Source organism: Amblyomma americanum, chromosome 5 (assembly GCF_052857255.1).
Source record: "Amblyomma americanum isolate KBUSLIRL-KWMA chromosome 5, ASM5285725v1, whole genome shotgun sequence".
Taxonomy (NCBI): domain Eukaryota; kingdom Metazoa; phylum Arthropoda; class Arachnida; order Ixodida; family Ixodidae; genus Amblyomma; species Amblyomma americanum.
Genome location: NC_135501.1, coordinates 203,071,902 through 203,087,336, shown reverse-complemented (window position 1 = coordinate 203,087,336; position 15,435 = coordinate 203,071,902). Strand labels below are relative to the sequence as shown.

Below are 15,435 nucleotides of genomic sequence, written 5' to 3'. Positions count from 1 at the left end.
ACAGACGGAACCGGCATAAAAAGTGCGAACTAATGCGCACGCGTCGAAAAACAAAATCACACTGGCCACAGGAAGATAACACTAGATGCGTCCTTAATCACGCTATCAATCAAGATAGGCACCCTTGAGGAAATCTAGTTCGCTTTGTGACACCACTACGGAAAGCCGAATGACGCAAGTGTCTCCAGAATTGTGCAGGTAATAGGCTTCCATTATTTCTCTAGGCAGTTGGTCCTTATATCTAAAAAGAATGGCTGTAGCAGAAAACACAAGGCTATTGTTTTGTCTACCTCTTGTTTGTTTTTCTGGTCTGCTTTTTATTCGTGTTTTCCGCCCTGTTGTGAATCATGAATGTACTTCTTAGCCTCATAAGACATTCATCTGACCACGTCAACGACGTCTGCAGATCGCCGGCCACGAGATGATGCACGCCTTCGACGTCGAAGGAATCACTTACGACCTCACAGGCCATGAGCTGAGGTTCCAAGCTACCAGCACCATGATGGAGTATGAAAGGAAGGTGCTCTGCCTCCGGCGCTCCTACCAAGAGGTAGGGAATCCTGACACCGATGCAACGTGCACAGGGCGCATCAGTTCAGTGAAATTTCACAATGGTGCTGCTACGGGCTAGATGGTTTGACACGACATATTTGAACAGGGCACACACCAGGACAATCGTTCATCTCAATCTCGCATGTCTGCGTGGTTCCGTTCTCTCGGTGGAGTATGCCCAGGGATATTCTTCAGCAATCGATATATTCGTTACAGTGCAGAGGTGTTATTTACACGAGGAAAGCTCTTAGGGTAGACAAGGTTGGTAGTAAGGTTGGTAGTTGGAAATATTGAGACAATATTAGAAAATTTACTTGACTTAAACAGGTAGAATTTTTTTGGGGGGGGAAAGGAAATAGAGCAGTATGTGTCACATATAGGCGGGCACCTCAACCGCGCCGAAAGGGAAGGGATAAACCGCCGTGGCGGCTGAGTGGTTCGGGCGCTCGGCTACTGATCCGGTTTACCCGGGTTCGGACCCGACCGCGGCGGCCGGGTTTCGATGTAGGCGAAACGCTAAGGCGCCTGTGTGCTGTGCGACATCAGTGCATGTTAAAGATCACCAGGTAGTCGAGATTATTCCGGAGCCCTCCACTACAGCACATATTAAGGAGGCGCTGAATACAATTTCATGAAAATTTAATTCTTTTTATTTATGCCTTGTAATTAGGGTCAGTACCAGCTGAAATGGAATCCGCCGTCCGTCAGTAGCCAGTGTCAGGTCGCCCACTGTGGTTGGTGGGACATCTATAGCTACCTATAGAAACTCAGTATTATACCTTAGATAAACTAATCTTAGTATGCCACGTAAGATATAACGAACGACCTTTGGTGTGATAACCTCGGACGTAACGAACCTTATTATGCAACTTCGGATAAAACGAACTTCGGCGCGTTAACCTCGGACATAGCCAACCTATATAAGTCACATCGGATATAACAAACTTTTGTCAGCTAACATCGGATATGAGGAACGTTTGTGTCCTTCTATATGACGATCCTAGGTATGCCACCTCGAATGTAGCGACCGTTCGAGCCTGGAGCTCGGATGTAACTAATTTAGAGGGTTGATCTCGGATATAAGAACCTAAGTTTAGCACGTACTTTAACAAGGTGAAAAGTTGGGCCGGTTGGTGCATGTCCTTGTGGCGGGAACAGCGCAGCACGAGACAAAGAAGGGACAGGCGGGACACGGCGCTGACTAACAACCAGATTTTTAATGCAGGCTCGTCGAATATATACCTCTCGCTCGTGCAAGAAGGAAAGGGTAGAAGAAAACCTATAAGAAGCACACGTGATAATAGATTAGGACTATGCTCGCAGATAATAAATTTCGCCGTCACGAAGCGCTATCGAAGGTATGCTGACGCATACATTGCTCTTTTTTCGGATGTTGAAGGCTTCTTCAATCTCTCTGGTCTGTTGATAAAAATATGACGCGATGATCATTGCGTTGTTGCTGTGGAGCACATCCATGGTCTCTGCAATGCTTTGCTAGTTCATTGCTGATCGCGCCCTTTAGGGATCTTTTGTGCTGCTTCTTCTTTCTTCTGTGGTTGTAGGAAGAAAGCAAAGTGTGAAGACACGTGCTTGTCTACTTGAGGGGTAGCCTCCACGCCCACTGCCTGCGTGTCATAGAAGGAGGTTGGGGAGGGGAAGAAGATTAAAAGGAGAGGGAAGGCGCGGAGACGCAATGATCATGCCAGTTGACATGTGCTGCCCCCTCAGGCCTAGAGGCGGCCAGAGAGGCCGGCGGCCTCCAGGAAGGGGAGGAGGTGCCGGAAGGCCTTGGCAGGATGGTGGCTCCTGAAGCCGTTCACTTAAACAGCGCCCTTTGACCAATGTAGGTGCGTCCGCATGACAGAGGTATTTCATACACAACGCTTTTCACATAATTCACATGTTTTGTCCGGTGCTTTTTCTTGCATTGATTTTTTCTTCTTGGCTCGCTGTTGGCTTTGGCGCCCAGGCTTCTTGTTCGGTAATAATAATAATAATAATAATTGGTTTTTGGGGAAAGGAAATGGCGCAGTATCTGTCTCATATATCTTTGGACACCTGAACCGCGCCGTAAGGGAAGGGATAAAGGAGGGAGTGAAAGAAGAAAGGAAGAATAGGTGCCGTAGTGGAGGGCTCCAAAATAATTTCGACCACCTGGGGATCTTTAACGTGCACTGACATCGCACAGCACACGGGCGCCTTAGCGTTTTTCCTCCATAAAAACGCAGCCGCCCCGGTCGGGTTCGAACCCGGGAACTCCGGATCAGTAGTCGAGCGCCCTAACCACTGAGCCACCGCGGCGGGGCATCGGTAATAATAACAATTGGTTTTTTGGGGGGGAAAGGAAATGGCACAGTATCTGTCTCATATATCGTTGGACACCTGAACCGCGCCGTAAAGGAAGGTATGAAGGAGGGAGTGAAAGAAGAAAGAGAGAAATAGGTGCCGTAGTGGAGGGCTCCGGCATAATTTCGACCACCTGGGATCTTTAACGTGCACTGACATCGTACAGCACACGGGCGCTTTAGCGTTTTGCCTCCATAAAAGCGCAGCCGCCGCGGTCGGGTTCGAACCCGGGAACTCCGGATCAGTAGTCGAGCGCCTTAGCCACTGAGCCACCGCGGCGGGTATTCTTGTTGGGTGCTGACATGAGAACTTTGATGCCAGCTCTTGCGCCTATTTTTTTGAGGTTGAGGGAAATGCTATGAATGTAAGGAATGACCGCGTACGGCTTCCTTTCTTATAATGTGGTTGCGATGTATTTCCTGCCTTTAAGTGCTGGCAGAATCCCTTCTGCGACACTGGATAGCAGTCTCGTCGCGTAACCTGCTGCTTTCAGCCGGCGGTCCTGGGCGTCAAAACTGCCTTAGACTTCCTGATGACATGATCTCGTCATTGCGGCTCTCATTGCTGCTTTTGTTATTCTCCGCTTGATGATGTTGGAATGCGCAGATGTGTAGGGGAGCAGTCCCTTCTTGCTTCATGGTCCGCACCGCCAGCATATGTGAGCGCCTCGAAAGGTTAGCGTCGTGTCCCGCCTGTCCCTTCTTTGTCTCTTGCTGCGCTGTTCCTGCCACAAGAAGTGTAGCACCTCGAATATAGCAAACTTTATTGTGTCAACCTCGGATATAACGAAAGTTTGGCTGCTAACGCATTCAAACGATTCTTTGAGGATCGCCAAGAGGGTTTTGGAGAAAAGTTATTGTTTAGTTTATTCTGTGTATGTGAATGTTTGTGTAGAAGCACAACATAAAACTACGGGTGAGAAATTGGAGTAAATAGTTTTCAAACACTAAATACAAGCTCATGACAAAAATCCCGGGATCACCGTTTGCAAGTGAATCGCGGCGTACCCTGGCCTCAGAGATCTGCTCAAAAAGCTTAATTGACGTCACTGCATCTTACGTGGGGAAACGTCATGTGATGGCAATGCCTCTATATCATTTCCTGGACATTTTCTGGCTTTCAAGGGCTTCTTTTGGAAAAAAAAGGCTGTCTTCTATCGGAGCCGGTAATCGATCAATTCAGGCCAACTTCAAACTTCAAAGCAAGCGTATCAGGCGGCGGCAGAAGGTTATCTGGGCAGGTGAGATTAAGAAGTCTGCGGCCGTAGGGTAGGCGCAGCTTGGAAAGGACAAGGTTAATTAGAGAGACATGGAAGAGGCCTTTGCTCTTCAGTTGGTGTAGTCAGGCTGCTGCTGCTGATGATGATGACGACGGCTAATGCATGCGTAACCTTATCCGCGCGAGCAGACGGAGTCTGAGGCACGGGCGAGGGCCATGGACGACAAGATAGACTCGGAAGGTTTCGCCGACTTCTCGGGCATGTTGTTGACGTACGACGCGTTTCAGCGACTGCCCTTGGAGCAGCGCGGTTTGAACGTGGCGGATGTGGGACTCACCGCCGATCAGACCTTTTTTGTGGCGCACTGCTTGAAGTGGTGCAACGCTGACAAAGCGAACCGACGGCGGTATTCGGGAAGCCTCTACTGGCACGGCCGGTCCCGCTGCCTCGTGCCGCTCATAAATATGCCCGAGTTTGCCCAGGCATTCGCGTGCAGACCTGGGGACATGATGAATCCAGCGAGAAGGTGTGATTTCTGGTAAGAGTGGTAGGCAGCCCCAATTAAAAACGACCGATCTCCGACACGTCACAGCGCGTCAACTCGCTAAGCAATTTACATGTGAAAGACTATCCTGACGTGCGTCATTTCAGACACTTGATGGGAAACTGACCGTTTTGCATTGTCTCTGAAGTGAAAGCTGTCTCTGGTACCCCCTATAAAACTGTCTATATGCAGTCTATAGACTTCTTATAGACTATATTTCCTCCTTATAAATATTTAGTTTTGTCTATTCATAGTTTATAGACTGTCTATAGACTAAAGTTTTCTAAAACTGTATAGCCATAAATCTATAGATTATACACTGTACTTTCCTGCTTGGATTTTGGATATAGTAGTTGCATCACGTATAAGATATACACCAAACGCGAAATAAATCAGTTTGGAGCCAGCGCTCGCGTCATGTTCTTGCACTCTCTCGATTGTCGCTTGTTTTTGCACTCGCGGCACTCTAGGTGATGACCCACATTGATCGAATAGGAACAAAGAACAGATATCAGAAATAGGGACTCCCTGAAAATGCTAACGAAATAATCCTACTGGCACTGTGGCGAAATCGATTATCGCATGAATAAATCTGCTGTTCTATAAATGCCCATCGCAGGGTACAGGAGAGGCGATTGACTCTTGTCTGGGCGTATATTTAGCACTAGTGCAGCAGTGCAATGCCGGTGTTTGTGATTTACATACGAAAACGACGCATAGCACCGGTTTCCAATGAGGGCAAGGTTTTCCCTGGCCTGGCTTCCCGAGGAGGAAATTCTTCGAGAATGAGTCTTCAACCCTTCCTTACGTAGGCCAAAATATCTTTTGTTATCGTCGTTATTGTCAATGCATTTTGTAATGTCTTTTTTGTTTCGCCAATTTGTATTATGTGTTACCTTTCTTTATATTTTTCAGTACTATTGTTATGGCGTTATTTAAAGGGGGCTTGATCATCAGTATTATGTGAAGAATATAAACTCGTTTGCACCTGTCTCTTCAGCTCCGGTTTATTTTATAATTCCCAGAAAAATGGCTTTCGTTGAAGATCAGAGAAACTACATTCTTTTATAGTCAAAAAGCAACATTTACGTGCCATTCGCAAGGAATGCTTGTACAAAAAATTGTGACTTTAAGAATTTTCTGAACTTAAGTAATAAATGCTAATGTAGACATCCTGAAGACCGGCTCTCCGAGCCCGTCGTATACATGGATATATTTATAGAATACGAACGGGCTTAGAAACGGACGCGCCCTCTCAGGAAGCAAAAAGGATGAAGCATTTAAGCATGACAGGAAAGGAAGCCTCACATCGGTTTTTAACTTATTGCTGCATTCTTTTATATTTCTAGACGCGTAGAAAACATTATGCCGTAGTCAATATTCCTTTTGTTATTATACATGTCCGTACTGAATTTCAATAGCGTCTACTGTACTTTTTTCTTTAGTGTAAAATAAATTACAATTTTGAAGCGGCTAACATTGTAAGGTCATATTTTGCATTTCACCTTCGTGTAGTTTTGGTTTGCGTAGTGTTTCATTTTGAGCCAAAAGTTTCTTCGTGGCAGCTGCAGTATTCTCAAAATGTACAGTGAATGCGAATTTTTTTCATGAGATAAAATTTAGTCTCTATTTTTCTAAAAAGTTTCTTAGATTATCGCAATAAATGTCCTAAATTCTACTCTGCAGCTTCATAGTATACAAAAGACACCGAAACTGCTGAAGGAAACACGTTATATAATTTCAAATGCGGAAAACAGCGTCATATTAATTATGTTTGCTGGCAGAAGTATTACTCAGATTAAGTGAGAGCTGCAACATCATAAAAATGTTGGCACAATATAGATTTAAGTTTATGGTGTCCACCTTGTGCTCCTGAATATTCTAGCATCAGCAGCCTATACATTTTTCACATATCTTGTCTTCGACCAGTCATGTCCACATACTGAATACTCCGTTGCTCACAAGAAATACAGACTATATAGAAAATGTTAGCAGCCAACAATCCTATATTTACTAAATTGTTCTATAAAAATGCGATACCTTCCATCAAAGCGGCCACCCATCAATTACAAGTTTAAACAGAAGTCCTAGTGGCTATTTTGCATAAGTGCGGAAGCATGTCTGGTAAAATAATCAAGCTTATGCAGTCATCGCCAAGCTCTTGATTAGAGAAGCAGGACAGGCTAGTTGGTACTTTTTATTCACTGGCTGAAACATGGTTACTAGCGCTAGTAACCATGTTCCAGCTAGTGAGGCAAGTTTTTGAAGTTTGAAATATTGTTTGGGAGACAATTCCAGTCTTCTATCGAAACACGCCTTCTGCTAAAGTTGTGGGTGTGTTTTTATTGATGCGAACATGTGCACTCTTCATCTATGACACGCTGAACCCCAAGTTCAGCGCGTATAGAACAAGTATTCGGCGTATGGAACAAGCTACTTTGAACAAATCAGCCGAGGTGTTCTATCCTTTTTTTTTTCTCTACATCGAAGAATCCGCATCAACTAAAATAGCTGCTTATTTTAACTTCTTCTAAAACCCTGCACTTACTCGCGCAATGGGCGCTCTCAAATAACCAACGCGACAACACTGTGTTAAAACATAACCTTGCAGCTTGAGCTTTCGGAGTCCTTCGCTTTCTTTGTCCGAATTGTCGACCTCCAACAGATTTACCAAGCATCGAGTAAAACCCGATTAAGAGCCTAGGATGTTCTCTCTACGGAACCTAGTTTCCCATTGCAGAAATCGGAAGACACCGCTGTAAAATTCACAGATAAATAGCGCTTATTCCAGAGGGTTGTTTTCCGTTAACAGGCAGTTTTAGGCCCATTTAACAGTGGTTATTCATGAAGAGGATTAATTTCAAGATAAGTTCATACAGTACGTTTTAGAAGTGAAAAGACGAAGCACGAGCACTGATCAGACGTCTTATTGACGTCAATCTGTAAAGTGCTTCTGACGCTCGTGACGTCCTGTTCCTAGGATCATTTGCCTTTAAAATGGTCTTTCGTGTTTAGCTGCCTTCGCAGTGCAGAAACGGAATGAGGCAAGGACAGAAAAGGGCTGCGAAGGGTTAAGTAATGTGCACCCCCCAGCCCCTAAAAAAAAAGGTTGAGAAGAATGGAAAAGAAATAAAGTTCTCTTTATAGTGCGCCTTAAATTTTCATAGTGTTTATGAAAATAATAACTAAAAAGACGTTTTTATGCCTTGCAGAAGTAAAGCGGTTGCTGGTAATTACTTTCTTTTTAAAAACTTGACCCCAGAAACTTCGAAGTATTATTTGTTTTGCGCAGTATCTTTTTTTATACGCAAATTTGAGCTAAAAAATGTCGCTTGGCTGTTACATATGTAACTCCCCGCATTCTGAAAAGCCTAAAATCCGTAAACCTAAAACCGGTAAATTAAGCACCATATATGTACAAGGGTGCGGGTCGGTTTCGCAATATGTTCGGCATCTGATATATACTGACATCAGAACGCCACGTGACCTGATAAGCACAGGTGTAGAGCATGGTTATTCTGAAAAAGCCCAGTAGCATGATTGATTAAGGTTTATTTTTAATGGCTGTTCTAGATGAAGCACTTTGTGATGACGGGGCGGAGAGATGTTTCGTAAATGACCGTATTGTGAGGACGTATGCGCATTTAAGCGTGGTTATTCTGTCTCTGGATGTTGGTTCATTGGTCTATATCTTAACAATGTTTGTCTTAATAAGGCAAACATTTACCCTACACGTCGTACCGATACTTGGAAAGTGCAGTTTTCCCGAATATTATATGGTACGCAGATGCTTCGACACACTCGGCCTGTTCTCCTGAATTATCTGCGTGAGGACAAGATTAAGATAGGAGATGTGAATGAGAAAACTTACGCACTTTTTATCATGCAAATGTAAATCACCATGCATTTATATCGTGTATATTTTGTATATTTTTTTCAAATTACATTGATTTGCATTATGTTACGTTGAACATCGCAATCTGTCAACCAAACTTACTTTTGTTTCACACCTGTGTAATAGTTGCTACTGAAGTGTATTCCTATGTGCATTTTTTTCCTGGTCACCATTACTGCCTGTCATGTAAACTGAGGCCTGGACGTTTGTCAAGGGAACTTGCTTTAACTTTTTTTCGGGCCTACCTCCATTTTTTTATGAAAAAATAAAGCTGATTCTGATTATCGGTTGGGACCACATTAAGTAGAACTTTCTTACTAAAAAGCCATTGATATGTACAGGAAAAGTCGAGCGAATAGCATATAACCGGCCGTTCGCTGAAACGCACAGTGGACACCGTATAATACAAGGTTTTGAAAAATTAGATTTTCAAACTTTTTATCAGACGAATGGCGAGCAGTGCACGAAATCTGTTTTTGAGCGCCGGTTATCAGGCATGAAATGGCTAAATACGTAAATAACCGTCTAATTATATGAAGTGAATTTCAAACTACTTTATTGAGTGCAGAGTGCGAAGTTACCATGCACATTTGTATTTCAAACCTAGAGGTGATTATATATTTAGACTATTCCATTTGCGAGAATTCTTGCAGCACATCTATGTTCCGATCATATTATCATCTAAATCCGTTACGTATTCTTCGTAATTGCGCCTAGAGCACAGTGATGTTCGGCGGCAAACTAATCTGAGGTTGTGACATTTCTTCGACTTTGAGTAACAAATATGATAGCGACTGTTGGTTGAGCTTCTGACACTGCTCTACGCCGTTGACAAAACGAACAGCATACAAAACAGCCGCATAAATAATCTAGCTGATCGTCATCGCTTTGCATGTGTAAGTAAGCGGATTGAGCGGGTAATTTGGAAAACATTATCTTGGAACGTAGGCGTACTAAGAGTATTTTGAGAAAGGGAGCTGTTATAAATTACGACCACGCATAAGCTTCAAATTCCAATACAAACGTATGCCCGCTAATAACAATGACTAAAATAGTAATAGCTTAGTTAGTTAGGTTCTTAATGTCGCAACTGCCATATCTTACTTTGTGTCCGCCTGATTGCACAACCTACGTGCTAAGCAACGCTTGCCGTATTTACAGATCCTTTTGAAGCGAAAAGCTTCACTACGCCAGCTTTTAGAGCCGTCGCTGTCACTGCGGTTTTCACGTTGAATAGCTTTGAAGGTCGAACCTGGAAAAGCAGTCACGTAGGCCACTGAATAAGTCGCATGGGTTACCAATGGGTATATGGTTCCTAGCCAGGATGGACCACTACTCAAGGTCAAGGTCAAAGGTCAAACAAAAAAATGTGGTCAAGAAGGTGAGTTTGACGTCACTGTAACGTCAATGGTTAAGAATGTAGGTAAACTAGGAGATTGGTCAAAGGCAGTTCTTGACGTCATAGTGGAAGGCGGGGCGTTTGATGTCAGGGGTAGTGCATATATAAGCGCCTGGGGGGATTCTGTGGCTCGGCAGAAACCGGTTTAAATAGCGTGGCCGAGAGAGTGATTTCTCCAGTTTAGCTCTTGTTTTTCTAGGCTTAACCGAAGCAGGATGCGCGGATGAATTACGAACATGAAGGAACATGCGGTGCTCCATCCGCTGGGATTAATACCAAAGACTGGGTTGCACGACAACCTAATAAATAAATAGTCTGCCGTCGATCTCAAGCTCTCAAATATTCGTCCATGACTGTACTTGTCCTGCTAGTGAAGACATACGGACTGAGGCATGAGGGCTCCGGAAACAAGTTTAGGTCGGCCTCAGAACACTGAAGGAAGTGATACAAGAGATAAAGTGGAGTTCAATGCTAAAAGCCAGAAAGAGGGACACGGCAGTACATGTAAAAGAGCAACTCCGGCGTTTTTTTTTTTTACCTTCGCTGATTTTAATTAAACTTTCGCGGTATAAAAAACCGAAGTTTCTTGGTCATTTGTGCCTAGTTTCATAGCGGGCCGGTTGATGAATTTTAATTTCTCGTTTCGTGGCCTCAATCGGGGAGATTTCTTCGGGCAGCCTTGAATCTGTGACGTCACTGGGCGCATGGGCGTCGATATTCGCTCTGTGTTTGGTGTATAGAGCGAAGTTTCGAGCAGGATTTGGTCATTTCAGAAAAATAATGACCCGGGCTCTCAAATACAATGGCCAGTTTAGCCAGTAAATGCGCATACAATCCGTTTTGCGACAGTACCCATGACGTCATAGTGCGGTCTATCGTAGCGTCATCGTTTGCTCGAAAGTCGGGTACCGTTTCCTCGTTTTCTGATCTTTTTAAATACTTGTTAATACTTTAATACTTTTTAAATACTTTTTATACTTAGTGTTATGAAAAGCGGTTTTTTGTACCGGATCGAGAGGACTCTAAGGAATGTCGTATGATTATGAACTGAAAATATTCAGAAAACCCCGGAGTCGGCCTTAAGGCATAAAACTGACGACGAAAGGTCTCTTCAGACGTCAGAGTGGACGTCAAATAAACAGACAATTTGAATGCTGTGTACTCCTCGACAAAAAAAAATGACTACCTTGGTTAGGTCAAAAGGAGCTAGGCCAAAACTTCAGCTTCGGTTCAAAGCTCGGAATTGAAGGTTAAGCAGGCTCCAGGCAAAGATAAGCGGAGTCGACTTGAGCTCCGCTTTAAGAGTACGACACGATTGCATTAATGGGTTAATTACCATAATGCAGAATAGGTTATCATATACTTAAGGTTCACAGATCCCTGGGACTCCTTATACCACTTCTCGAGCAGTGGTGCAGCGGTTAAGAGATATGTCATTGCCCCGCGATGGCAGGTGCTGCCACCGGTGGTGGTGCTTGTGTTACCCAGGTGGCTCTTTCTTCCCGAGCAGCATCTCGCTATGAGTCATGAATTTAAGTTCTACCTCAAATAGTGGACAGTCTGCTCACCATTTGGCAGCCAGAATGACAGACAGTGGCCAGGTAGCCAGACAGACAACGGCGAACTTGGTGAGCGGAGGTATTAGTGTTAACGCATTAAAAAAATGGCCGCTCAGGCTATTGAGAATTCACAGTTTTCCGCAGCAAACTACACCGTTCTTCAAATTTTTTTCATGGAGCCGATATTCATGGGAGCACACGCTGGCCGCCTTTTCAAAATACTATAAAAGGTGGAAACTTAGATTATTCGTCAAGGTCAAAATATTCCCAAACGTTAAAAAGAAACGCAAGGGCTAAAATATCATAAAGAAAAGACCTTCACGAGTAACAGGCAAAGCTCTGAAGTATGTGTTTTTATAATCTGAAATCTCATGCCGGAGGTAAGTTCAGCTACAGAACTACATCAAACCAGTTTACAAAAACAAAATGTTTTGAATTCTTTGCCTATCGGAAAAAGAATAATTAACCGGAGCATAATATTGATTGTAACATTTTGCTATTCTTCTTCTGCTATTTTCATCCTTCCATCTTCTGTGGGCTGCCGCAGTGGCTCAGTGGTAATGGCGCACGGCTGCTGGACCAAAAGACGCGGGTTCGATCCCAGCCCCGGCGGTACTACCTCGATGGAAAGAAACGCGAACAACCCGGGGCGAACACGCTCCGCTGTTTCAATTTATTTCCACCGCGCTTGTACTTCTGTGATAGCAAAAAGACCCCAGATTCTTTCATGATACATTGTAGGACGACTATAACGTCTTTTTCGTACCGCCCAGGTATAATAATAATTGTTTTTTGGGGGGGAAAGGAAATGGCGCAGTGTCTGTCTCATATATCGTTGGACACCTGAACCGCGCCGTAAAGGAAGGGATGAAGGAGGGAGTGAAAGAAGAAAGAGAAAGAGGTGCCGTAGTGGAGGGCACTTGAGGAGAAGAAGAAGAAGAAGAGGGCTCCGGCATAATTTTCGACCACCTGGGGATCTTGAACGTGCACTGACATCGCACAGCACACGGGCGCCTTAGCATTTTGCCTCCATAAAAACGCAGCCGCCGCGGTCGGGTTCGAACCCGGGAACTCCGGATCCCGCCGCGGTGGCTCAGTGGTTAGGGCACTCGACCGCACAGGTACGAAAAAGATTTTCGCGTCCATCGAAATGCGGCCGCCGCGATCGGGTTCGAACCGTGCCTTTCCTCAAAATCCAATTTTCAATTTCTTCTTTCTTCATTTCTTCTTTCCCTACCTCTTCTTTACCTGCGTGCTCTACTTGCTCTGCCTGCTTTGCCTGCCTACCTGCTCCGTCGGATGTCAGCATGCTCCCAGCAGCACTGAGTTCGCAGCGTCAACCAGTGTCTACATGTTTCCTTCACACCGTCAGAACGCGCATCGAACCCGTGCCAGTGCTGCCACTCGAGTTCGCCGGTCTTCGGTCTGCCCCTCCTGCTATCTGGCCTTCCTAGAAATTGTCCGCGATGTATGCCCCATTGGCTGGATGCAGCTTCTTTTGTTCTACGCTGGTCGCACCCTTCCCTGATTCATCTTTCGTGTAGAAAATGTTGTTTCGCCGCCGATTCTTCTTCTAAAATTTTCACTTTCATTTTTAACTGGAACCTCCGCTGACGCATGCTACCTCGGCGTTCGGAGCCAGCACTATCTGCCGATTTCATTTTTTTTCCTCTGCTCCTTTTGATCCTTGTGTACTTCACTAAGCGAAGCGTCAAAACTGCCTTAGCCGAAGAAGTTTTTAGGCTGACAGTTGAGCGAGGAAGCGCCTTCTGGATAGAGGGGCTCTACTCCACAGCTGAGTTTGCTCTGTCACTGCTGTCAGCTGAGCTAGGAGCAAGGCTACCACGTTCAACCAAATTGCCGCTGATGCATCCTATTGCTGACACTACCATGACTTCGAGCGCATAAACTGCGCGTCGTACGTCAGCGATCACAGGCCGCACTTTTTTCGCCGCCAAGTTGATGATGAAGGAACAGACAAGTAATTATGTCTTTAAGGAGACAAGCAGAACAACGATTACTACTGTCCTGTCTTACGCAGGTGCTGATCACGTGAGGGTAATAACTAGAAGAATAAGAATTGCGTGGAGCGCATATGGCAGGTTCTCACAGATAATGAATGGCAAATTTAGAAATATCCCGCAAGAAAAAAGTGTACAGCAGCTGTATATTACCGGTACTAACCTATCGGCCGCAGATGTGGAGGCTAAGGAAAAGTAATAATAAAAATAATTGGTTTTGGGGAAAGGAAATGGCGCAGTATCTGTCTCATAAAACGGCAGACACCTGAACCGCGCCGTAAGGGACGGGATAAAGGAGGGAGTGAAAGGAGTAGAACGATCATTTGGGCGAGTTGGTATAGATGCATCTTTAGTAAAACAGCGCGAACAACGTAGGACAAGATGAAGGAGGACACAGGACGGGCGCTGACTCTCAACTAAAGTTTATTAGGCAACACCTGGTGTTTATAAAGAAAAAATCACATAGACAAAGTACATGACATGTCACACTAAAAGCGATAAAACAAGAGGCAGAGAAGCATACGACGCTCAAATGCCACCAAGAAAGGCTATCTCTTTGTCACAAAGAATGACTGACGTTTTGCTGACACAACTGGCCTCTTGACTGATATAAAAGGCTTTCATTAATTCCCGCGTGGTCTGTTCACTGTGCGTATAAAGCACCTTCGGGCTACGCCAGATGGCCGTGCATTTTTTCTTTTTCTTTTTCATTACCTAACACTTTTTGCAGTGGCTGACCAAGTAAGAAAGTTCCTTGTCATTTTCCAGATTATTTTTGTGCTCCTGTAACCTTTAATTTAGGCATCGCCCTTTCTGCCCAATGTACTGGGCTCCGCAGGAGAGTGGAATTTTGTACACAACTCCTTTGCGACAAGCGACGAGCTTGTTCCTGTGCTCGGTGCCACAACCTTTCCTTTTTCTCGACCGTTCCTTCTCCCTTTGGATCGCCGGACACAACTGTTTTAGTTTGTTGGGAGCTGATATTGCTACATTAACCTTATATCTATTTGCCACATTTTTTAGCCCTTGGGTGATACGATGTAGATAAGGAAGAATAGGAACTTTTTTCTTTTTTTCTTGTTGGTTGTTACGTGTATGCTGAGTGTCCTGCTGTTTCACCCACTTGAGCAAACGAGAGCAGGCGTCGCTTACCGTAAAACTTGGGTACCCGGCAAGCCTAATTCTGGATAGCTGAGATTGGAAACTGTTGCTGAGAGAATGGTGACAGGATTTTGTCAAGGAATTACGGAGGCAGGAACTAATAATACCATTTTTTACAATTTTGGAATGACCTGAGTGGGAACTAAGGAGCGGTTTAGTAGATCTGGGGTTATACTTCCAGCAGACATGATCGGGACTGAATCGCAGGCGCAAATCTAAGAACTGCAACTCTTCCTCGGAAGGTGCCTCGAAGGAGAAAGAAATAGGTGCCGTAGTGGAGGTCTCAGGAATAATTTCGACCACCTGGGGATCTTTAACGTGCACTGACATCGCACAGCACACGGGCGCCATAGCGTTTTTCCTCCATAAAAACGCAGACGCCACGGTCGGGTTCGAACCCGGGAACTCCGGATCAGTAGTCGAGCGCCCTAACCACTGAGCCACCGCGGCGGGGCTCTGGAGCATTACAAACTAGGAAAAAAAGATACCCACATGGCAGGAAACAACTCAACAAAGAAGGGGAAACAGCCCTACAGAGGCTGCAAACTCACACTTTGCCCAGCCCCAGCACAGAATGCGGAATCAATCGTGACCAATATCTAGCCACTTACAAGTAGGACCACGAACCAGTAGGGCCACATATGGTATGCGTGCGGCAAATAGACCGGAGACAAAAACCTTGAATTCGATAAACAGTTATTCCTCCTTCCCTCCTCCTCCTCCTCAAGGAAGAGAAGAA

General features: G+C 44.8%; 1 protein-coding gene across 1 annotated transcript in view; it reads left to right on the top strand.

The window, feature by feature from the left end:
• Positions 1–4,956, top strand: part of LOC144133458 (neprilysin-3-like) — a 29,893-nt gene extending 24,937 nt beyond the window's left edge. Inside the window, exons 10-11 of the mRNA XM_077666556.1 lie at positions 407–550; positions 4,306–4,956. Coding sequence (XP_077522682.1) covers positions 407–550; positions 4,306–4,659 — 498 coding nt within the window. The 3' untranslated portion in view covers positions 4,660–4,956. The remainder of the gene's footprint in view (positions 1–406; positions 551–4,305) is intronic.
• The last annotated feature ends 10,479 nt before the right edge of the window (positions 4,957–15,435 follow it).